The sequence below is a fragment of the Ailuropoda melanoleuca genome, chromosome 6 (assembly GCF_002007445.2).
Source record: "Ailuropoda melanoleuca isolate Jingjing chromosome 6, ASM200744v2, whole genome shotgun sequence".
NCBI classification, from domain to species: Eukaryota; Metazoa; Chordata; class Mammalia; order Carnivora; family Ursidae; genus Ailuropoda; species Ailuropoda melanoleuca.
In genome coordinates, this window is record NC_048223.1 from 112,007,238 (window position 1) to 112,030,598 (window position 23,361).

Sequence of the window (23,361 nt, forward strand, 5' to 3'; positions counted from 1 at the left end):
CCACCAACTTGGACACTGATGATGCCTTTCTCTTTGGAAGAACAGACTCTTCCTGCACTTGGGATAGTTGAAATAGACTGACGGGTTTTATTAGATTGGAGGATAGGATGGGATGGGAAGTTAAAAACAAACAAAAACCCTCTATTCTTTTTATAGTAAGTTCATTATGGGGAAAAAAAATTGGAGAATAGAGAAACAAAAAAATGCCATCCAGAGAAAATCCGTTAACATTTAAATCGGGCTTTCCTTCTTATTAGCTTTTGGAACAATATTAAGCATAAAATGTGCCTATATATACACACACCTATGTCCTGCTTTTACCCTGATGAGCTTTTGTAGGCATTTTGAGTTGGTTCATGCTTAGCCTTTCATTTGGACTCTTTTTCAAACCAGCCATGCTTTAAGCTGTGTTTTATATTCTCAGGCTGTAAAGAAAGCCATTTTAGAAGACTTGCAGAAAACTGGGAGAGATGGTGGCCTTAAATCCTTTGAACAGGTATGTACTACTGATGCAATCCTGGTCTGTCAAGTCATACTAGAAAGTTCTCATGTTTGGATTTGTAATAGGGTTTCAATGTAACTTTCAAAGAATTGATCTGAGGTTTTACACCATTAATCCACTAAGTACAAATGGCAACAACCTTTTGTAGTTACTTGTACGATCCTTTTTTTTACTGTTTATTATCCATTCTCCCTTCTCGCTTCTTTCCCAAATTATCAGTTTGTGGGGAATGGGCATGTGTTACTATTCTCTTCACCCTCCCCCTTCATCAACCCCACTTTTCTCAAGTTCTTTACAAAGCATGCAGAGGGCTCTGCTTTAAAGTCTGAATCACCAATAAACATGGGGTTCGTGTGCATCTTCTCTTCTAGGTCAAAAGCATCTTTCTTCATCTAGAGCCTTTTTCCATTGAAAATGGGCTCTTAACACCAACACTGAAAGCAAAGCGGGGAGAGCTTTCCAAGTACTTTCGAACCCAAATCGACAGTCTGTATGAGAACATCCAGGAGTAGGTTAAGGTACTTAGAGCTGGAGGGGGCTTCCTGCCTTTTAGGAATATGGATTAAAAACTAATCTTGGGGCGCCTGGGTGGCACAGCGGTTAAGCGTCTGCCTTTGGCTCAGGGCATGATCCCGGTGTTATGCGATCAAGCCCCACATCAGGCTCCTCCACTACGAGTCTGCTTCTTCCTCTCCCACTCCCCCTGCTTGTGTTCCCTCTCTCGCTGGCTGTCTCTATCTCTGTCAAATAAATAAATAAAGTCTTTTAAAAAAAAAAACTAATCTTATGTTCATTTTCTGTCTTTCTTCCTGTTATTTTATCTACTAAATTAATAAAAAACATAGTGTGAGGCTTTTTAAAAAATATTGGGAGAATTATAATGCAAAAACTTAGCTCTGAACTAAATAAATGTTGTCCTTCCCATCTTAAATGTTGCTGATTATTTTGGTTTTTGGTCTACTTTTATCAACATGCCTTTCTTCAAGGTCCATTTGTTATTCTTTGTCCCTTCCTCACAACCTCTAAGCTTTTTAAGTGACCACTAGTTTAAGAGCCAAAGTGACTTCTTCCTCGTTGTTTGACAGTAAACCTACCTGTTGACAGTCCCAGCACTGAGGCCTTCCAGCATTCAAATTAAGAGACCTTTAAGTTTTAAAAAGCTGTTTATAATTCATGTTTTCTAACTATTCTTCAAAACCACTGACATTTTTAATCTTTTAACCTATCACTAATATCAGTCATACCTGTGAGACTAATTTCTTCTATGTACTCCTATGTACACTAATGTCTGTCTACAGAAGGGAAGTTTGATCATACTGAACATTTCCTAAACTCCCTAGTTTCTCTGACTCAGGAGAATTAAAAACATGGGGCTACAACATCTCCAGAAAGAGTGTTCAGAAAGTGTTATCTACAGTAGTATCTGCTGACTCAATCTTTTCCTTACAGTTTGCTGCTGAACTGAAAGCTACGGGGGAAGGAGTTTAAACTCATGTCAAGTGCACTTTTCCAGTAAATGAAGCTAGCACTGAGCAAAGGCCTCCTGAACTGGGAACAAAGACCTACGGGCAAGCACAGAGGCTACACAACAGGCTTATTTTCTGGGAGGGAACTGACTGATCTTTTCTCTACTGGACTCCAGTTCCTGATATACCTTACCCCCAGACAACACATTGCTTCCAATTGTAAAGTCTTTAAAATAAACTACTGCAAACACGTTCACTGCGGTGTGTGCTTCCTCACAGACCATGAGGAGAATCAGAATCAGCCTAGACAAGGACCACTCAACAATCAAGCAAGCTGGTGCCTCTCAAACTGGGCTGCACACTAGAATTACCTGAGGGGTTTAAAGAAACCCTAATAATGGTGGGTGCCACCCTAGGGATTCTGACTGAAATGGTCTGGGGTACGGCCCAGGCATCGGGATTTTTAAAAGATCCCTAGGTGATTCTAGTATGCAACCAAGATTGGTGACTACTAAAGGCAATGCTGAGAGGACCAGGCCCTCTTCTCCCACAGCTGTGAATAATACCAGCTGAACCCAAACTCCAACCAAACACATGATTCACTGTTTCCTTCTTTATCATCTTTGTTGTGCTCTAAGAAGTCTTGAACAGTGTTCCTTTCTGTCTTCTAACTGGAGGTAAGAATGTTCCTGGATGGTCTCCCTAGACCCTGAGCCCAGAAAAGCTGAAGAAATGTCTATTCTTGAGTATCTGAAACAAAGGGAAGACAACAATTAATATACAGGGTCTCTCCGTGGTCTAGCTCCTATTACCTCCTTGACCTGCTCTCCTACTCCCTACCTCATTCCAACTAAACCACACTGGCTGCCTCCCTATTCCTCAAACATGCCAGGCACATTCCACCCTGTTGTTTGGCTATTCCCTCTGCCTAAGATGCAGCTACTCCCAGAGGCACACGACTTGTCCCTTCAACTGTCAAAGGTCACTTCCATCAGACCATCTTAGCTGCTTTCTTCCCAATCCATGACTCCATCTGATGCAAATTTTGCTTGTCTGTCTACCTCCCCATCGATCACTAGAATGGGACAGGGTCATGTTTCATTCACGGCTAAATCTCTAAGTGCCCTTCCTTTAATGTTAACTGTTAGAACCCCCAAAAGCTCAAGTTCCCTGCCTTGAAAAGAACTAGTATGGGAGTAGGTGACTCCTCTAATTCTACTTGTGCTTAGACAAGCCCGACATTAAGCATCCAATCCACCAGTAGATCCTACCATTCACATACGCTTCAGGTCTTGAGAGATTCAAGTGTACACCTGACCTACTCCCATAGGAATAGGGAGGCAGCCAGTGTGGTTTAGTTGGAATGAGGGAGGGAGTAAGAGAGCAGGTCAAGGAGGTAATAGGAGCTAGACCAGTTGGAGGTCACTAAGTTAAAAGTTTCCCAGAATGCTGTGATCTCATGCCATTAATTCATTTATATCTTAATACTCATTAATATCTTAAGACTCATGATTAAAGATGCCAATTTCTCACAAGGTAGTAGAGCAGTTTTTCCACAAAGAACTAAGACAAACCTTATCAGTCAGCCAAAAAAAAAGAGTCTAGTAAAAACTAGATTTTTACAGAACATCCATTGACCTTTATTTGATTTGACAAAATCTGCATTATTAAAAGACAGGTAATAAAATTTAAGCTTATATTGAATCTGACATATTATGTTCTACAGTATCTAGAATATTACATAAGAAATAACTGAGGGGGAAACAGGATAAAAGCATCACATGCAGATGCTCCTGCCAAAGGGAGAACTATATCTGCAGGTGAGGTCCATCGTGTGCAGCGCATAAAAAAAATCCTAGAGAAAATGCAATTGATTTACTTGGGTGAAGTGTTTTTCCTTTTGGGGAGAGGAAGAGGTGGAAAAGAGGGGCAGGAATTCAAAGGCATATGCAGAATGGCTTCTCCATTTCAAAATGGTAATAAAATAGATTATGGCACTAGGGCACCTTTGAGGAAAAGAACACCTTAACCAGAGTAGGCTCATTGCATAATTCTTTAGTAATAAGTACAATTTTCAAGTAATGGAGAGGACTTAAAGAGTAATTTTACTTTAACAGTGGCTATCTATTTTTCTTCTCGCCCTCTGGGGCTTGATCTGTTTCAGCGTCACAGGGACATTTCTCCACACAGTTTCTAGGGAACCAGCCTCTGATTCGTGAAACACCTGAGGGAGAAAATGAAATTGACATGAATAGATTTAGTGATATTTCTGAGCCACCTAAGTCCCATCACTTCAAATCAATAAGCTTTTAGTTCTGCTTTACTTTTTTCCTCCTCTACCATCTTTTATAAGCATAATCTGAGAAAAAAAATATGTTTAAATGCTGTCTATCAAGCTAGAAAACCAGTATTTCCCAAATGCTATTAGCTGGGAAAGGTGCTAATGTGGTTCAGGACAACCCCTAAGTGGAGCATGGGGGGGGCGGTGGGCAGGATTTCTCAACATGGGTATTCACTTACATAAGTGTGATTGTGGTGTTTTGGGCACACTGTCATACTTCTCCTGTTTCAAGGAACTACCTCCCTGTAGCCTCTCTGCATTTCCTTCTTTGGTTTTTTCCAATATGTACATTTCTATATCAGGGTTGCCTAAGCAGTCTTATGGGGTTAACCTACAATTAACCCAGTGTTTTAGAAAAAGCATCCAGGATTAATCTTTACTTTAAAAAGGAACAGTTCTAAAAAAAAAAAAAAAAAAAAAAAAAAAAAAAAAAAAAATTTNTTCAAATCGTTAGTTTCCATAATAACTTCATAGGAATACTCATTCACAGGGGGAGCGTAGGGCACGGGGATTTAGTGTACAGGCTCCAGAGCCAGACTGCCTGGCTCGGAGGTCTGGCTCTACCTGTTTTTGTGTGGTCTTGGGTACGGTGCTCAGTCTCTGTGCATTTCAGTTTCCTCATCAATGCAACATACATGAGGGCTGTTGGCGACCTCAGCACCACAAGTGAAGCACTTCTACAAGTGCCTGTCACTCAGATCGTGAGGAGCTCCAATACTAGCTGCCACTAAAAAGACCTGATAAATAGAAGTGCTATGGAGAAATAATGTAAAAAGCCTTTTTCTGTTGCTTGATGATGTGTCTTTCTATTATGTGCCCTAATTCATGTGACACTGTTTTTAAGAGTTATTCCCACAAAATTTGGAATTATTACTAGCAGCCTTGTCTATTAAACATTTCCTCCCATTTCCATACCTTCTACGAAGGCATCATCAAGAATTTTATCTCCATACAACCAATATCTGAAATATTTAAAAAATTAAAATTAATTTTTTTAGGCTAGATGCTAATTTCATCATTAAAAAAATTCAGTACTTTCTATCACTTACCGTAACCCTCTTGTGGCTAAGATGAATTCCCCTTTCTGCAGCCTTATTCGAGGCTCTTCAGTGCAGGGGCTGGTGAAGAAGGTTTTGATTCCTTTATTCAAAGGACAGCAGGCACCGCTGTAATCTTCTATTACTCTATACCGTACCTGGCATCCGTAATCAGAAAAACAATTTAACGTTTACCCCCGAATTTCTGTAAGTTTGAATTTAAACTGTGAAAGGTAGATCTGAAGTATCAGGTGACAAGTCTTTCCCTCCCAATTCCTTTACAGGAGGCAACTGATGTTTCTAGTTCTCCAGGCTTTCCTTACCCTGCATTTCAAGCACATAGCTAAGAATTAAATTCTAGAGCACTGCTGCCTAGCAGAACTTACTGCGATGACGGAAATGTTCTGTATTTGTGGTAACCAATGTGGTAGCCCCTAGACACAGGTAGCTACTAAGCACTTCTAATGTGGCTAGTACAACCAAGGAGCCAAATTTTTTATTTTATTTAATTTTAGTAACTTTAAATGTAAATAGCCACATGTGGCTAGTGGCCATCAAATTGTACAGCAGAAGTGTAAGAATGGGTTTCATACTAATGAGCTATATTGAGGGTAATTATTTTTCTGTTGGCAATATAAATTGCTTACATTCCCTCCAAACCTCCAGTCTGAACTACTTAGAGAAAACAAAAGTGAACTGCATCAGATTTCAACAACTGTATTAAGAAACATTATTTAATGTTTGGCTTCTATTCAAAGGCAATTTTGAAAACTATGCAGAAGTGTAGAGCCTGACAAAAAGAAAAACAAACTAGTATCATTGCAAAAATACTACTTACACTTCTGATTCTTTTATCTGCTTTTTGTTTCAACTGTTCAATCTGTTTGGAGACATAAAAAGAAAAAATGTTACCTCAGTGTTGAAAATAGCCTTCTGCCATCTATGGTACCAGAGTGACATGACAAACGAGATCGGCTACATGTTTTTGTTTTTTTAGAGAAGTGGAAAGTGGGCCCTATGACTGAGAGCAGGAGCTGACACGAGGCTTTCTTCTCCACATTCCCTCTCCTGTCTTCATCTGCATACACTCACTGAGCATTCGCTATGGCCCAGGGGTCAGGGACATATGCTCACTGCCCTCATGGGACTTCCAGGCTAGTCCTGAAGGTAAAGATGACACTGGGATTCATGGGTTCTTTAGAGAGAAGGTAGACAGACTGCAAAATTCACCCGCAAGTTTCCACTAAAAGTCATCATTATGACTTACTTTTCTTCACATATTCATCAACAATTTATTAAATGGTACTATACTAGATATACTAGGGGAAATCAAGATAACTCATGATCTCTGTACTGAATCTTGTCAGATTAAAGATATAAAAGAATTAAATAAAAATGAGACCTCATGGGCACCATACAGTAGCATATGGTTAAGCACCAAATCCAGAGGAGATGGGACTGAAACTGGTTTTGATAATTTCCGACAGAGAAGAGGATGTGGACAGAGTTAGGTGGCAGGAACACACAAGGAGTTCACTGAGGAAAGCAGGCTGATTGGAAAGGCCGTTAGGAAGTAGCTGGAGCAGTTTTAGGCCAGATTTTATAACCAAGTGAAGGGATCAGGACTTTATGGCACATGTATGGAGGATCAAAGAGAGATTTAAATTAAAAGAGAGGCATGACACAAGGAGTGCTTTGGGATTGTTAACTTATATTTATTTTTGCCAAACAAAAAACCTTTTATGATTTATTTTACTATAAAAGGTCATCTGAGTTAAGGGGCACTTAAGGAGAAGAGGGTGAAACAGAAAGGAAAGACTATTTGAACAGAAATACTTACTGTTAAGCTGTACTGGTGACAGCCTTCTCTTATTGGCCACGCTAGTCCATCTCCTTTAGGGACCCCTGACCATGTAAATACCTGTTTGAAATTCTTCCATCTACTTCCCATATCATAGGGAAAAACAAAGACTTCATCCAGTTGGTAATACTGAATTCGATCCTTAGCCTGTGGGTAACAAAGAGGTAAGATGGCAGATGCCTCTGCCCTAAAAGGCTCTAAATAATATACTATTGATAGTACTGATAGTAATATACATTTATTCCTCAAATTTGTATCACTCCTAAAAATGCTTCCTCTTTGTTGTAACACGTTAGTATACACAGAAGAGATAGACAAACATCATAATATAAGAGGAACTTGCTATATAACACCAACCTCATATGAGATCATTCAGGAAATGTCTGACTGGGCTTATTCAGGAACAAGCATTCAAAAATGCTTATTAAAAGAGTTAATAGTGGGGCGTCTGGGTGGCTCAGTCGGTTAAGCGTCTGCCTTGGGGCTCAGGTCATAGTCTCAGGGTCCTGGGATTGAGCCCCACATCAGGCTCCCTGCTCAGCTGGGAGTCTGCTTCTGCTTCTCCCTCTCCCTCTGCCTCTCCCCCAGCTCGTGCTCTCTTTCTCTCTCTAACAAATAAAATCTAAATAAATAAATAAATAAATAAGTTAATAGCTTTATTCCACATATAACAAATCCTCAATGTTCTTTGTTGTTCGGCAAAACAAAGAATCCAGGCGTAAAGAAGGGATGTTGATAAAAAGATTTAAGAGGAAGCAAGAGTTTATTCAGGCTGAAAGGAACTCTTCAGGGGCGCTCCGGAATGCAACAGTTGTATCCTGGGTGGCAACAACGCTTGTGGGAATGGCCAGGAAAATGGGTTCCAGGGGAGTCATCATTTACTGAAAAATTTTTTTTTAAAAAACCAGCAGAAATGTGCAGATCTTCTTTAAGTTTTTTTATACCATTACACATGTATATATATATTCACTTACATATGCATTTATATGTACATTTTATGCATATACATAAATATTCAGGTTGCATAAATTATATTCTAGGCACTTAAATTGTTAACTTTAACTTAAGGAGATAAACCGGCTTAGAATTTCTTAAGTACCACTGACACCTAGTGGTATAAAGATACATTATTTATTCTTACAATAAGTGTACAAACCCAGTTGAAATTTGTATCAATTTTAGTGCCTGGTAATTTCGATAAATTTTCTATAAAGTTAATCATTTATTTGTATTTTTTAGTCAGCAACAGGGTGCCAGTTTTAAAATAACTTCTAGATTTAGCATTGTACTTTATGAAGAGCCTTGGTCATCAGAAAAAAAAATTATTAATCTAATGATGATATATTACATTAACTAGAAATGATATCTTGAAATATTTTATTATCAGGGGACAATATTTTAGGGAAAGCCTTCTTGCAATTACTTATAAAGTAATATTGATGTTAATTCAATTAAAACAATTGACATCAAGCTATATGTACGTATGAATCTACTAAACTGTGTAAATTCCCACCAAAAGAGTAAAGGATAATTTATTTTCCCTTTTTATAAACAAAAGTCTCAGAGTCTTCAAAATGGATAAGAGTCTCAAAGAACAGATTTAGCCTATTAACAAAGAAATAGTGGTAAGAATGAGAGTAGCTTACAAAAAAGACTGAGGCCTGGTCTCAGCCTAAGAGAAGCACTCAGGGAAGTTGGGGGGATTCCAACAATACTGTGTTAAAAGGCAACAGAGGTGGGGTGCCTGGTGGCACAGTCAGTTAAGCATCCAACTCTTGATTTTGGCTCAGGTCATGATCTCAGGGTCCTGAGATCGAGTCCCACATCAGGCTCTGCGCTTAGTGTGGAGCCTGCTTAGGATTCTCTCTCTCTCCCTCTCTCTCTGCCCCTCCCTGCCACTCGTGCTCACTCCTTCTCTCTTAAAAAAAGAAAAAGGCAGCAGAGATATGCAATAGGTGCTACAGGAAAGGCAAAAAAACTATTTAGCTAATCTAGGGAGACTCAAGGAAGGTTCTTTGAAGAAATGACATCTAAATTAGGTCTTGAGGCATAAGAAATCAGCAAAAAAGAGGAAGGAAGAGTGTTCTAAGTAGAGAATGACATGTGGAAAGATACAGAAGCTTATGATATATAAAATAGGAGTTTTTTATTTTAGTTGGTATCAAGAGTGAGATGGGGTGGGGAGAGGTAGAAAATGCAGAAGACACAGATCAGGGGAACACACGAAAGGTCTGAGTATGTATAAGCTAAGGAGCCTGGACTTAAACACGTGTTATCAGTGGTTCTCCAAGCACGCTCTGCACACCTGTTCCAGTCCCCAACACATTTTCTTAGGGTTCAACAAAGTCAAACAACTTTCATTTTAATACTAACATGTTATTTGCCTTTTTCATTGTGTTGACATTTGCAATAGTGGGTAAAATTGCTGGTACCTTAAGCAGGAATCAGGACAGTGGCACCAACCTGTGTAAGTAGCTATTATATTCTTCACCATTACATACTCATAATTAAAAAAAATACAAACCCAAACAAAAGTTTTACATAAGTCCTTGATGATGCAATAAAAACTATGATTTTTACTTAATCTCAACTCTCAAGTAGATGTCCTCTCAATATTCTGTGTGACAAGAGGGGGAGTAACATACAGCACGTTTTCTCAAGGAAAACATCTGTTTGAGCTGTGAATTAACAAAAGCCGTGTAGCCAGCTTTTTTCATATAACACTATTTTTACTGAATGAGTAATGAAAAGAATGAGTAATGAAACAAACTAAGGCTACTGAAACTTCAGTATTTGGCAGAAATTTTCTCAAAAATGAATAAAGTCAAGCTGTTACTTCAATGTAAACAACTATTTGTTGTCAATGAAAAAATTAAGGCTTTCAGGTGAAAATCAGAATTTTGGAAAATTTGTATCCACCACTGTAAGCTTGACAGCTTTCCAAAATAAAGGACTTTCCCCCATAAACTTGGTAGTGATATGAATGAATGTGCCAGCATTTGGAAAATCTGCATTACCCTATAAAGCTGTATTTTCCAAATGACCAATACCTGACGTTATACAACCGTGTATGGGTAAAAGGTCCATTCAAAGAGCAAGAGGTACTGATGGATTGAAATGTGTGGTTACTGATAGAGCTTCACATCTCACATACAACTAACCTTTCAAGGCTATCACCTGTCAAGTTTTCATGTAGTATCAAAGAATATCCACTATTAACTAGAAAGCCTATTAAAATACTCTCTCCTTTTCTACCTACTTATCTGTGTGAGGTTGGATTTTCTTCATATACTTCAATCAAAGCAACATATCGCAACAGATTGGATGCAGATGTGAGAATCCGACTGTCTTCTGTTAAGTCAGATATTAAAGAGATTTGTAAAAATATAAAACAATGCCACTCTTCTCCCTATTTTTTACTTTGAAAAACATAATAATTTTAAAAAATATACTATTTTTATAAATATAAAATGGGTTTATTATTATTTTTAAATGAAATCATAAATCTTCAAAATTTTTCTCAGGAAATACGGCAACCACTGATATACATTACACACAGTAACAAAGGCTCTTTAGTGTCCTTAACAATTTTGAGAATGTAAAACGGTCCTGAAACCAGGAAGTTTAAGAACCTATTGCTGTAACTTCAAGTTCACAGACTGGCTGCCAGGAGGCTAAATATGTCCTACTGGTATGTTTCATTTGGCCCACAAGGTTTTTTGCTTTTAATTTGAATTGCTTGCTAATAAAAACAAAAAGGTGTCACAGAAATCCAGATCTCTTACTTTTCTAGAAAAACAATGAGATGAACCCAGTATAGTTAGTGAGCACCTTCCAGGATAACAATCGGCTTCACCGGTTAGGCAGCTCTAGTACACAGGCTGGCTCCTGTCACCTAGGTTATCTGCCTGGCCCCTGCAGGCATTTGGATTTATAACCCCTGCTGCTATAGTGATGGTGAGGCTCTGAGAAGCTTTAGGCAGGGAGCAGTCCGATTGACTTTTTACAACAGAATCACAACAGAATCACAACTGTATTAAAGGTTGGGAGGTCTGTAGCAAGCTATGCTATAAGCCCCATCTGATAGGGCTTATCAAGGTTTTTTTAGTCCTAAGGCACTGAAAAAAACTTGATGGCACCTTGGTAGGACAGAAGTTCCTTTCCAAATGGTCTGCCTTAACTCCTAATCTGAGAAAGAATGGGCAAATGGTTTAATGTATGGCTTAGGCCTCTTCAGCAACTCAGGGTGAACGAGCAGTGGGAGTTATATTAAACCAAGAATGAATCAAAATGTTTCTCTCCTATATTTATCTTTTATGTGGCATGAAATGACTTAAGAAAGCCACCTGGTAGTGAAGTTTTCACTTCTAGGCATTTATTAGTTAATTTGGTCTATGAACTAATCTTTTATTTTTTTTCCTGAACTAATCTTTATTGAGATTGAGGAAACAATTATTAAAATTTACCTTTTCTTCAATCCATGATTCAATAGAAGTTTTGTTTCTGAGAATTATTTTCATCTGAAAATTAAATGATAAACAGTAAAATTTTATGATGAAACTTTGGTTCATTTAAGATTATCATCTTCGTAGTAACCCTATGAGATAGTTTTTATTGCTCCATTCCATTGACGAAGAGACCAGGATAACAGAGGTTAAGTAACACACTCAGGGTGTGGTCCATCTGACTGTCTATTCTTAAGCACTGTGCAACAGTGCCACTCCACAAAATGATTGTGGCAATCCATAACCAAATCTGAAGATACTATTTTAATAAAGCTTCATGTTTTAAGTACTATCTTCTGAACAAGGTTTCCAGAGTATTAATAAAACATTGATATAATCCATTTAATCAGTACTTGTGGATTTTGCTATTAAAATTTCTTATCACTATCTTTAACCTTAAGTTTATGATTAATTTATTTGCTACAAGAAAGTGACTCAGTCAACCCAGATATTCTGCTTGCCTTGAAAATCAAATATATTCAGTTTTGATTCTATTAATCGATTTTCCTAGCTATGACTAATTCCACTTATGTGGGCTTTTACACCACAGGGTTTTAATTTATTTCTAATATGATTCTTAATTAGAGGGGGAATTTATCAAAGAATTTGATCCCAGGTTAATAGAAGACGAAGTATAACCAAAACCAGCATATTGTAAAACTACGAGTTTAAAAGGGTTGGGTGGTGTACCAGAGCCCTGAAGCCAGCATTTCTGATTCTCTGAGAGGTCTATGTTTCCTTTTAGCATGGCTGTGTCCACAGAAACAGTGTGGCACAGTAAAAACACTCAGGGCAAGGAGTCCTCGTCATATTCCTAGGGCTGAGCCCAACACCACCTGGTCCACAGAAGACCTTCAATTAATGAACAAGCTAATTAAGTGAATGGAATGAGTCTTAACTATTTTGTGATCTCTTTAGGGCCACATCCTCCTATGGGTTCTCATAGCACTTTGTTCATAAATCTGTGATACACACATGAGCCAGTATTAAACGTTTACTACTAATTACGACTTCCCTAGGTGCAGGACGCTTTTCAGTTTCATTATTGTAGCCTCTGAAATTAGAGTAAGTCACCAGGGTAGCATTAAACAGCATGCGTACCATAGGGTTGTTATTGAAATTACATGAACTACTACATGTTATGTCCCTAAAACAGCGTCTTGCACATAGTAAGCGCTCAATAAACGTTGGCTGTATTATGATGATGATGATTAAATACATGCTATTATAAAACAGCATTAATAATTACATTTATTGAATACATGAGTGGGTGATCTTGGGTTAAGTCACTTCACCTTTCTGTGATTCAATTACTCATCTGTAAGCAAGGGAAAAATACTCCTCTTCAACTCTTTCTGGGGGTTGGTGTGAAGATCAAGACAGACTATAATGTGAGAAGAGCTTTCTCAACTATAAAGTGATATATAACTCTAAGACAACATTTTAAAAATTAAATCAATTACCCGGAAATTCTGGCAAAGTTACTTCAAAATTATCTGACTAGTACAGAGATCAGTTACCAAGATGGAATAGGTAACAATAACTTCCATTTCATACTGCACATTTAAATGTAGCCTTTATCTCTTTCTCATTATAAGCAGCCCCAATAAGTTGACAACTTTTAGCTAGAGGTAACCAAGAAACTTACCTGGATAAAAAACAACATCCCAACAGCTATGGTTGTTCCTAAAGCCAATCCCAAGGCAAACAAGGTGGCCGCAAATGCTGCTAATCCAAACGGGATAATTGGAAGAGGATCTCTCCGGGCTGCACTCATATCAATCTTCACCGTGTTCCATCCAAAGGAGAGCTACAAACAACAGCACACACTTGAAATACTCAGCTGTCATAAATGGTCAGACTGTACTGGAACATTTAAAACAACTTGATCAAAAAAGATCAACAAATGATAATCTGAAGCTGTGGCTAAAAGCAAATGAATTTCTAATTTGTTTCTAATTAATACTGGGGCTTGAACTCATACTGATATGCAGGATGTCATTCTTTGTTTTTTTCAAATGTTACTTTTTTTGTTTTTAATTATTTCCTCAGAGAGCGTAAGGCATACCCCACTAACATTAATACGCATGAACAGCACTAGACGTCCATCTAAATTGTAATTGTGTCAACCGCCTTCTCCTTGCTTTTCAATATGGAAATCTTCCACAGCAAAAAAAAAAAAAAGAAAAGAAAAGAAAAGAAAGCCTAGAATTTAGTTTCTTCCCACATGTGCCACAACCAGAAGTTAAAAACTGGCAAAAATGCAGCCAAACCTGCCCTGCAGATGCCTACTGCCTGGCCTGTAAGACGTTTGAAAATATTCAGCCAGGTGCCAACATTTAAAAACCAGGAAATGCTAAACAAAAAAGTCCAGATTTTCTGATTTTTCCTGAAAAACTAGAAGATCTAGTATTACTGGACTAGGTTTCCAAACACCAGAAACTGGCCAAGGTGAATATGGGCTGTCACCTGTGAAGGGCATATGTTCTCCGGGTGCTACAGTCCTTTCAGGCCTGTGAAAATCATTTACCCACCAGGCTTCCTTAGGGATTGAATTTGTGATCCCCGAACTTTATCTCCTGACTACCTGCCCATTAGTCAACCTAATCTTCTGGAGGATATTTTAAGACACGTGCCTGCTCCATGAGCTACCTTCCAGGGCACTGGAATTAGAAATGAACAAAAGAACTGCAACTTGTCACATGAATTAGATGGAAATAGAAAATATCAGGCTTTTTCTTCTTGTTCCTTTTTTCCCTCTAATTATTCTTGTCACAGCTACAAAGTGTGAAATCAAATAAATTATATATACAGCAATAAAATATTATCAACTTCAACTACAGCTAGTAAGGTAAGTTTCCAAAACAAAATAATTTTTCCTCATCTTAAAAATTAAGTGTTGGGGCGCCTGGGTGGCTCAGTCAGTTAAGCGGCTGCCTTCAGATCAGGCCATGATCACAGGATCCTGGAATCGAGTCCCGTGTTAGGCTCTCTACTCAACGGGGAGTCTCCTTCTCCCTCCCCCTTCCGCTCATGCTCTCTCTCTCAAATAAATAAAATCTTAAGAAAAAAATTAATTTTAATACTTTTTTTTAAAGAAATTCACATATAGGTAAAGCAAAGTTCTGTTTCCCAACCTAAATCATACAAATCATATTTCTGAAAGAGACTTCTTAAATAATCATAGCTACCACTTAATTTGGCATCAGTGATTTTGTAACAAACACTGTCACTTACCCGATTATAAAGCTGTGTGTACATAGTCATAACAAAAATGAAAGCAGCATGAATACAACCCAGTGGTGCTAAAAGAAGAAACAGTGTGAACGAAGCATGATTCTGGTAACCACAACAATTGTTGATCCAAGGACAGTGATGGTCCATCTTCATCACACATCTAACAAGAAAAATTTACACAAAACATGAGGCAGAAAATCCTGTCTACTTTAAATAACTGTAGTCTTCAAAAGATCAGGCAAACAGGAATCCAGCATGTCCATGAGTCACAGAGGAATTCTACTCCATGCAACAGAAAGCAAAGTCTTTATGAGTTTTTAAACAACTCTGAACAGTGACTTCTTTTAAATTCTAAACAGCACAAGAAAAGTCAGGCTTTGTAACAGCTTCTGAGGAAAAGATGTCTGCTACAAGTGAGTTTGTTTTAAGAAGTCAGGACGCCACTGAGAGGTTCATTATAAAGAAATAAGCATGGGTTCCTGGTCTTCCTCTAGCTCTGAAATGCAGTGACTGAAGTGGAGGACAACAGAGATTCAACAATATCACTTCTAAATCTCTACCGGGGTTCACGGGACCCAGCAGATCTTGTAACTTCCTTCCTTCCTGTCCTCATCCTTTAGATGTGGATTCTCTGAGCTAAGCAAGCTAACTATGGAATATAAGATGCGGTATAACAAGCAAAGTCTTACCAAGCTTCCTTCCCTTGTTGCTAGAAGAACATTTCCTGGCCTCGTACCAAACTATCTTTGCCACAAATGGTTTTCCTAAACTTCAACATTCTTATCACAAATTTGTTATTAATCAGTGGCAGAGCTGTGTATTTAAAAAGGTTCTAGTTTATTTCGTATTTCTTATAGTGATTCAGTTTTCTTCCCATTAAGTTTTTTTGTATTAAACAGTAGTGATAATATGTGTCTGAACACATTTCTTAGATTTGCATAAAGTTAAGTATTAGTCAACCCAAATCATGGAAAGGGCAGGTGTCCCTTATAATTTAGACGCAGAACAATTCTAAAGCTAGTCAAGATGACAACAGACAAGCACAATTAATCCTGATCTATGGAAACAACTTGAAGGCGTAACTTTTTACTCTTGGCAGGGCAAGAAGAAAAGTAAACGTGTATTTTTCCAATCAATCAATCAACCAAATCTTTTCACTTATAACAAAAAAGAGGCTTATTTATTATCAAAATTGATAACTTAAGAACAAAATGGAGATATGGACATAAGTATTTTGACAATCATTTTTTATAAAGAAGCCCCCTTATAGAGACTAAAACTAAGACTGATGTGATAGAAAGAACATAAGGCCAGTAATCAAGCTGATCAGTCCCCAATGAGGAGCAAAGACAGACAGTACCTGTTACACTTTCTGCAGTGATGTGACCGTGGAGCCTTGTATGCTTGGCAGACTTTACAATACTGGAGATACATGCTATCCTGAGAATTTTCCTTGGTAGCAAAATATAAACAAAAATATATCAGTTATCTGATCCTAAGTAATAACATGTCAAGTCTTATGAATAAACGCTTTGGTATGATTTGATTTTTTTTTATGGGGTGTGGGGATAAGGATGGAATCCTAACTTGCATTTCCAGACCTTTTACTTGAGCTGAAATATTTTTAAATAATGAGTTTCTGGTAACAGCCACATTGCTCTTCTAATTACCCAGAACTCATTTTTAATTTCTCTTCCCCATGCTCCACCCGAACCCGCTGCCACTGAGTGTGGCTGGTTCAACTTCCCCAAACTCTTATTAGAATGGGAGGAGTTCAAGAAAAAGGTAGCTGACCATGCAGCAGGTATTTTGGAGTGGGGATTCAAACATCGGAGCTGATCTCTTTAGGAAATTTCTCTTGCACCGTTTTAATCACTTCTAACTACTTTCCTTTACTGTAGTCTCTCTCTAATCCAAACTGTCTGTTGTCAGGATGGTATTCCTATAACACAACTCTGATGACTAGGTCGGAGCTTGGCTTGAAAACCTCTACTATCTCCCTAGGGCCTAATAATCCCTCACACAGTTAAGGCCTTCCACAATCTGCCTTTGTTTCAGCCTTATTGGCATTACCTAACCGGGTATTTCTGACTATATGCTCCCACCATGAATCAACCTGAAATGTCTTCTTCCCCATCCATGGAAATTTCCACTCCTCCCTCAGGTCCACAGCTGAAAAAGATCAGGTCCTTCTAGCTGCAATAGCACTCATCCCATTCTTCTCTATAGCTTAGTTACTTACACAAGTGCCTTGGTTTCTCTCAATTATAAGGTTTTTCAGAATCTGAATTTGTTTCACTCATCTCTGTACTCACTTTAAATAGTACACTACATTAGTGTTTCTCCAACATTAACATAACTAGGAATCACCTGGGGATTTTATTAAATGCTGATTCTGATTCCTGGAGTGGAGCCCAAGATTCTGCATTTCTAACAAGCTATCAGGTGGTGTCCCTCAGCAAGCAATATGGAAATTCATGAGCATAAGCTTTCTACAATTTTTAAAAAGCCACAAAATGATTCATACTGTACTTCCTAACGTGATGATTTTAACACTGATTTTAAAACTTTATGATTTAAGCAGCAATTTCTAAAGAGTTTTTCTCAGTTCTGAGGGCTGTTAATGTATTACGTGGTAAAGATCCTAGAGCCAAACTGCATTGTGGAACTATAAGAGGTGTATGACATGCAGTATTTCTTAAACTTAGGACTATAGACTCCCCATCCCCCTTCATACTTTTTTTTTCTTTTAATGCAGGACAAGTATTCAATAAGATGTCTCTGGGAAATACTAATTTAGATGAATATTTTCAAACAGATACAAAATAAATTCTTTGAGCTCTAAATGATCAGTAATTAGAATAGGCTTAGCCTCTACCAAGGCAAAAAGTAGGCTGTGTCTGATATTACTGGTTAGCAGATAAGCCATAAACTAAATATATGATTATCATTAGAGTTCCTTATCTTAAGGGATCTTTTTTTCTTACCGGTTTCCACCCCAAAGGAACAAAGCCAGGACCAATAAACATGGCATTGAAGTAATTATAAAGAATCATGACAGTCCAATTTATCAACATGATGAAATTCACGCTTCCTCCAGTTGTATGTAAAGGCCAATACCACAACACAGAGTCAATCATGGCCATCGTAGAACATATTGCTATAACACCAAGGGCTATGATGGGACCCCAGTGACACAGTCTCTTTAATTCTTGGAGATTTTCAAACTTGATAACTGAGCAGAATGTACCCATTTTGGTGAGGAAGAATGCCTTCCTACTTTTAGAAAATTATAGATTTCCTTTTTCTGTGCACACATTTACATGTGCCACAAGTCCATGTGTGTTCCTTAATTGTCATGCCTTCAAGTTGTGGGACGTTAATGCAGATTATGCCATTTTCACTGTTACACACTCAGAGCTCTTTATCTTAACTAGGAGAATCCAGTATCCTGGCTTGAAACCCAATCTAAAGAAAACAAAATGAGAAAGTTCAGTAAAAAAATTTATTATATACTATGTTTAACTCCAATAACTACCTAAACAAAAGCATCCCACAGGTGAACTACTATGAGATGAGCACCTTATCAAATGCCAAAGAGAACTATTTTTATCTGATCCAAAATAGGGCTCAAGTCTGAATGGCATATAAACTGGACACATGATTCTAAAATAGTTACTTTTTATTCCTTCGTTTTCAACTTGTCAGGGAACTGTGATTGCCCAACATTTAGTGAATGGTTTGAGGAGTCCGAGAATTTCAGAGCTGGAGCAGGGTTTAGGGTTGCCTGAATCCAGCTTCCGTCCTCATAGAAAAGAAATTGGCTTGGAGAGGCTAAGTGATTGCGCCAAGCTCACAAGTAACGGCTGAACCTAGACTAGAAATCAAGTCGCCGAACTCCTTTTACAGAGTTCTAAAACGCCTCTTACCGAGTCTCGATTTGTCAAGTACGAGCCCGACACGGTCTACATTTGCCTGCGGTTGCCCCAAAACACTAACTTAAGGATCTATTTGGGCCAAAGGTAAAGAGGCGAGCGAGTGAAAGCAAAGAGAGAGTGAAAGGAGGGGACGGGAGACAGAAGTGTGTGTGAAATCATGATTCGAGGAACACGGGAGAATGAACATGAATGAAAATATTGGGGGAAAAAAAAAAGAGGAGGAAGCGCGTCCGCAGCGAGGGACGGGGAAGGCAGGACGGCGAGCGTCGGAAGATCTGTGGAAGAATTTCTGATTGGACTGCAGTGAGTCAAGGGAAGATCTCAGATACAGGGTAATACGGACTTTCACGCAACAGATGCTACTGCCTTGTGCCTCAGTTTCCCGCCCGTGTCATGGAGCAGAACGCTTAGAAATCCTCACTCAGGGGAGAAACATCCCCGCAAGCGTGGTTGGTTTCAACATTCTGGCGATTCTGGGCTCACTCGGGTGGGGCAAAGACCGCCAAAATCATAGTTACATCCCTTGCCTTGACTCCCACCTCAGTCTGGTCCTTGGTGCCCGCTCCTCGGCCATCGCATTTCCGGGGTGGCCTGGGCTCACCCGGAACAGGTTTTCTCCTCTTCGGATAACTCCGTCATGGGGACCTCAGTCTAGCGCAAGCAGAAAGCAAATCCTGGTTGTAAGAGGATGGAGGGCAGAACCTCCCGCGACCAGTCTTTCTCCCCGCTAGCGCTCTCGCCGCTGCTCTCCAGCTCCCGCCCCTTGCGCGCGGTCTCTGCGACAGCCACTTCCGGGAGGTTCGCTTCATCAGACTTCCCTCGGGAAGCAAGTTCCTGGGATCTTTCGCTTGGGGAGCCGGAGCCGCTTTCCAGAACGTGGAGGGGCAAAAAAAAAAAAAATGCTTTTAGTGATCCCCGAGAACCCGCAGGTTTTAGAAAGCTTTGGGGAGCGCTAATAGAAGTGCTTTTCTTTCGCGAATTTTTAAATCTTGAAGCCTGGGCGGACAATAAAAAACGCACACAGGCCAAATTCCGGAGGACAGAGATTGCAACGAACAACCAGGAAGCGGCCCGGCTGGGAGCTGTCCCCAGTTCTCCGCTCAGCACTCGAGGCCCCCTCCCGGGGTCCTTACGCCGTGTTCCTCTGTCCCGCGTGGCCTTTGCCACGACCTGGGCTCCGGCCCGGGCCCATCACTCCGGATCCGCCATGTCATCCGACTTCGAAGGCTACGAACAGGACTTCGCAGTGCTTACGGCAGAGATCACCAGCAAGATTGCGAGGGTCCCCCGACTCCCTCCTGGTGAGAGCACTGACCCCGCCGGGCGGGGGTGCCCCCGAGGGCTCCGAGGCTTGCGGGCGGTGGAACGTCTCTGAGGCGCGAGGTGGTGTAGGGGCCCTCCCGGAGTGATGGAGCTGGACTTGGTTGAGGGTAAACGCGCAGTCCAGGCTGGGCTGTGGATTGCCATGAACAGAGACTACGCTGAGTTTTCTGGGCTCACCGGAGTTCACCGCCTTGTTACTTGGTACAACCTTGGGAACGTTTCTCTGACTCTTAGTTTTTTGTTTTATTTTGTTTTGTTTCATTTGTAAAATAGAGATATGAGTAGTCAAAGAGAGTGAATGAACGTACCTAGATCATGGGTCTATAATATACAGTAACCAGTTGTTTTGTTAGTGGTAATATTATATGCGACAAAATAGGGTTAAGAGCCATGGTTCCAGGATTCAGATCCCAGCTCTGCCACTTAAAAGTTATGGCACTTACGAAAGTTTCTTAAACTGCTGTCAACTTTCCTTCTTGGTGAAATGGGGAGAACTGTACGTCTCTCGTGGAATTGTGGAGATTACATAATTTAACATACGGAATGCCCTTTTTTGGAGTTAGTTGCTATAATTAGTATTTCCATACCCCCAACCCCATTTTTTATTTCTCATTCTTCTTAGGAGATTGTAACCTAATTTTATGTAACATTTGATGCAGGATAATTTTTCTCACTTTTAAAATTCCACGTATCCCATCTGGAAGTGTTCTTGGTTTTTTGTGTTTTTTCTTCTTTTTTCTTTTTTTCTTTTCTTTTCTTTTTTTTTTTTAGTTTTTTAAAAGAATTTATTTGAGAGAGAGAGTGAGAGAGAGAGAGGGAGCACAGAGGGTGGGGGTCGAGGGGCAGAGGGAGAGGGAGAAGCAGACTCCTAGCTGTTCTGTGGGGGCTCCGTCCCAGGACCCTGGGATCATGACCCGAGCCAAAGGCAGACACTTAACCTGAGCCAACCTGGTGCCCCTTGTTTTTGTATTTTAGCGTATCTTGCTTTCCATGCTCAACTGTCAACTATGAAGGTGGGCGCTATGTTTGATTTATTTGGCATTTACTTAGGGCTCAGAAAAATGTTAAAGTAAATGAACAGATATATGAATATGATATTTGGTCATTTTGTGTGTGTGTGAGACATTGTTTTAGGATTTATCTTTCTCTAAGTACAGATTGAATTTGAGTGGCTAGTTGCAGATAAGATTATTACTTTGGCTTAGATTTGTTAGGGCAATTGAACAATCGTCTGGACTTGGCCCTACCTGGCTCTGGAGTGTAGTGCGTCCAAAAGAGGATGCTCACTGATCTGTGAACTGGTGGGCAACTTCCCATTTCCCACCTTGTTTGTCCTTGATGCCAGCAATAATTTCTGTAGGACCTAAGTTGTCATTCCTCTTTCCCTTTCCCTACTTCCCCAAACTAGTGTGTTTATAAATAATTTTCTTCCTCTATTTCTTTGTTTTTCTTTCCCCCTCCCCCACCTGTTTTCTATTAATAGGGACATTTGCTTGAAACCAGGATCTCTGAACTTACACCCCACTCATCTGTGAAGTCCCAGTTAGTTCTGGTGATGTGGATGATGTCTTAAAGAGGTTTATGAGCCCAAGTGAGGGAACAAGAGGACAGAACCAAGGTAGCATATACCACCGAGCTCTGCTGCCTCAGAGATTTTTGTGGAGAAAGTAGCTGCTGGCCTCATCACTTCATGATACATCACCTCGTCTCTTCTCTTCAGTTCAGCTTTTCTCCACTGCCCAAGACCATCTTGATTTTTGTTATCCTTGTTGCTGGAGACTACTTCCTTTGACTTCAATCCCAGAGTCTCAGAGTATCAGGACTTGTGATTTCAGTTGGATTTTTATTTATTTTTAATTGTAACAGTTTTAACAGAGAAGCATTTTCTGTTTGGGCTAATAGATTTTGTATTGGGGAGGTGTTTTATATAAAGTAACGAAGTCGTCCATGGGTGCAAATTTGTAAAAGCTGATTTTTACAAAGCAAAAAAACAAAAACAGATTTTGTTACAGTTCATTTTTTTCTTGTCTTTATGTTTCAATGTAACCATTCTTACCATATAGAAGGAAACCTTAGATTTAAGTGCCTTAAAAATAAGGCCTTCACTGGCCTTGCATATAGTATAATGTAAGGCCCAAACATAGCAGCTTCACCGGTATTGAAAGAAGACTGTGCAGCTGGCACTGGAAAAGTGCTTACTGAGCTGACTAATTGAATGATAGTAATTCTTAAAAATGTAGTGGTTTCCCTCCTAATAGTTACTTAGGCTTGTTCCCTTTATACTGTGTTTCTAATTGATAAATAGAAAAGGATGAAAAATAAATTCATGTAGTTAGGAATTTCAGATGTATGTCTGTGAACTAACAAATTAATATGTATTACCATGAAAAACAGTATGATTAAAAGTAATTATAATCTCTCTGGCCATCTCATTAGTGGTTGACCTAGAGGAGATGAACTATGATTTACTTGGTTTGAGAAGTTTAAAATTGGAGCAAACTTTGCAGCCAGAGCAGTTCATTCCCCCAACTTATTAACTTATTTAAATTGAAGTAGAATGAGTGGGATTGATTGCAGCGATCTTCAGTTTCTGCTGTGCATGTACAAGGTATTAAAGCGTTACCTCCAGAGAGAATAGAAAAGATGGAGTATTTTAAAACTTCATTTTAAGGGAAGAAATTTGATTACTCTGTGACATGTTTTAACAATAAAAAGACTTTGCTCTTAGACTGAAGTGTTTGAATTTAATTTTAGTACTTGGACTAATGAAACAGATCAATCCCTTCTTAGGTAGTATTTTTATGACCCTGTATTTGAAATTTAATTTTAATGATTAGAGTTATGTGGTAAAGTTGGGAAAATGGATGAGTGAAGACCATAACTAATACTAATTGTGAAGTTCTTTTTCCTTTGGTGAAGAATCCTAAGTGGGGGGATACTTTGCAGAGGTTCCATTACATCAGGCAGGCATCCTCAAGAATCTTAAATAAAATGTTCATCTGCAGTTATTTGCTTACTTCATTTACAGAGAGATACATGGTCTTTTGTGAATCCTACCACTTTGTAAGATTCACAGACGGCATTGGATCTGTTTAGAATCTCTGCTCTGGGGCACCTGGGTGGCATAGCGGTTAAGCATCTGCCTTCGGCT

At 39.2% G+C, this 23,361-nt stretch overlaps 3 protein-coding genes and 1 long non-coding RNA gene across 15 annotated transcripts in view; 3 read left to right on the plus strand and 1 right to left on the minus strand.

Annotated features, from left to right (window-relative positions):
• ACSL5 (acyl-CoA synthetase long chain family member 5) overlaps positions 1–2,224 on the plus strand; it is a 43,247-nt gene extending 41,023 nt beyond the window's left edge. For all 5 annotated transcript variants that reach the window (XM_011231948.3, XM_011231941.3, XM_011231956.3 and 2 more), the window contains 3 exons: positions 425–496; positions 874–1,020; positions 1,952–2,224. In XM_011231948.3, coding sequence (XP_011230250.1) covers positions 425–496; positions 874–1,014 — 213 coding nt within the window. In that variant the 3' untranslated portion in view covers positions 1,015–1,020; positions 1,952–2,224. The remainder of the gene's footprint in view (positions 1–424; positions 497–873; positions 1,021–1,951) is intronic.
• Positions 2,225–3,567: 1,343 nt separating this feature from the next.
• Positions 3,568–19,626, minus strand: ZDHHC6 (zinc finger DHHC-type palmitoyltransferase 6). 3 transcript variants are annotated; one of them, XM_011231931.3, is made up of 11 exons: positions 19,489–19,626; positions 17,937–18,417; positions 16,310–16,401; positions 14,950–15,109; positions 13,361–13,522; positions 11,674–11,727; positions 7,187–7,354; positions 6,185–6,226; positions 5,359–5,504; positions 5,225–5,271; positions 3,569–4,192 (listed from the first exon to the last, which is right to left on the minus strand). In XM_011231931.3, the coding sequence occupies exons 2-11, from the start codon at positions 18,201–18,203 to the stop codon at positions 4,089–4,091; spliced, it is 1,242 nt and encodes a 413-aa protein (XP_011230233.1). In that variant the 5' UTR covers positions 18,204–18,417; positions 19,489–19,626; the 3' UTR covers positions 3,569–4,088. The 3 variants fall into 3 exon arrangements, with proteins under 3 accessions (XP_034519177.1, XP_011230233.1, XP_002913602.1); XM_002913556.4 differs by having other exon boundaries at positions 19,427–19,565; XM_034663286.1 differs by lacking the exon at positions 19,489–19,626 and having other exon boundaries at positions 3,568–4,192; positions 14,950–15,017; positions 17,937–17,983.
• VTI1A (vesicle transport through interaction with t-SNAREs 1A) overlaps positions 19,538–23,361 on the plus strand; it is a 368,766-nt gene continuing 364,942 nt past the window's right edge. The window contains exon 1 of one of the 6 annotated variants that reach the window (XM_034663287.1): positions 19,538–20,188. In XM_034663287.1, coding sequence (XP_034519178.1) covers positions 19,576–20,188 — 613 coding nt within the window. In that variant the 5' untranslated portion in view covers positions 19,538–19,575. The remainder of the gene's footprint in view (positions 20,189–23,361) is intronic. The other 5 variants (XM_034663288.1, XM_019805892.2, XM_019805884.2 and 2 more) reach the window with 5 other exon arrangements.
• LOC117802752 lies at positions 20,196–22,939 on the plus strand. The gene is made up of 2 exons (XR_004626267.1): positions 20,196–20,411; positions 21,694–22,939. It is a non-coding gene; the product is annotated as an uncharacterized LOC117802752 (long non-coding RNA).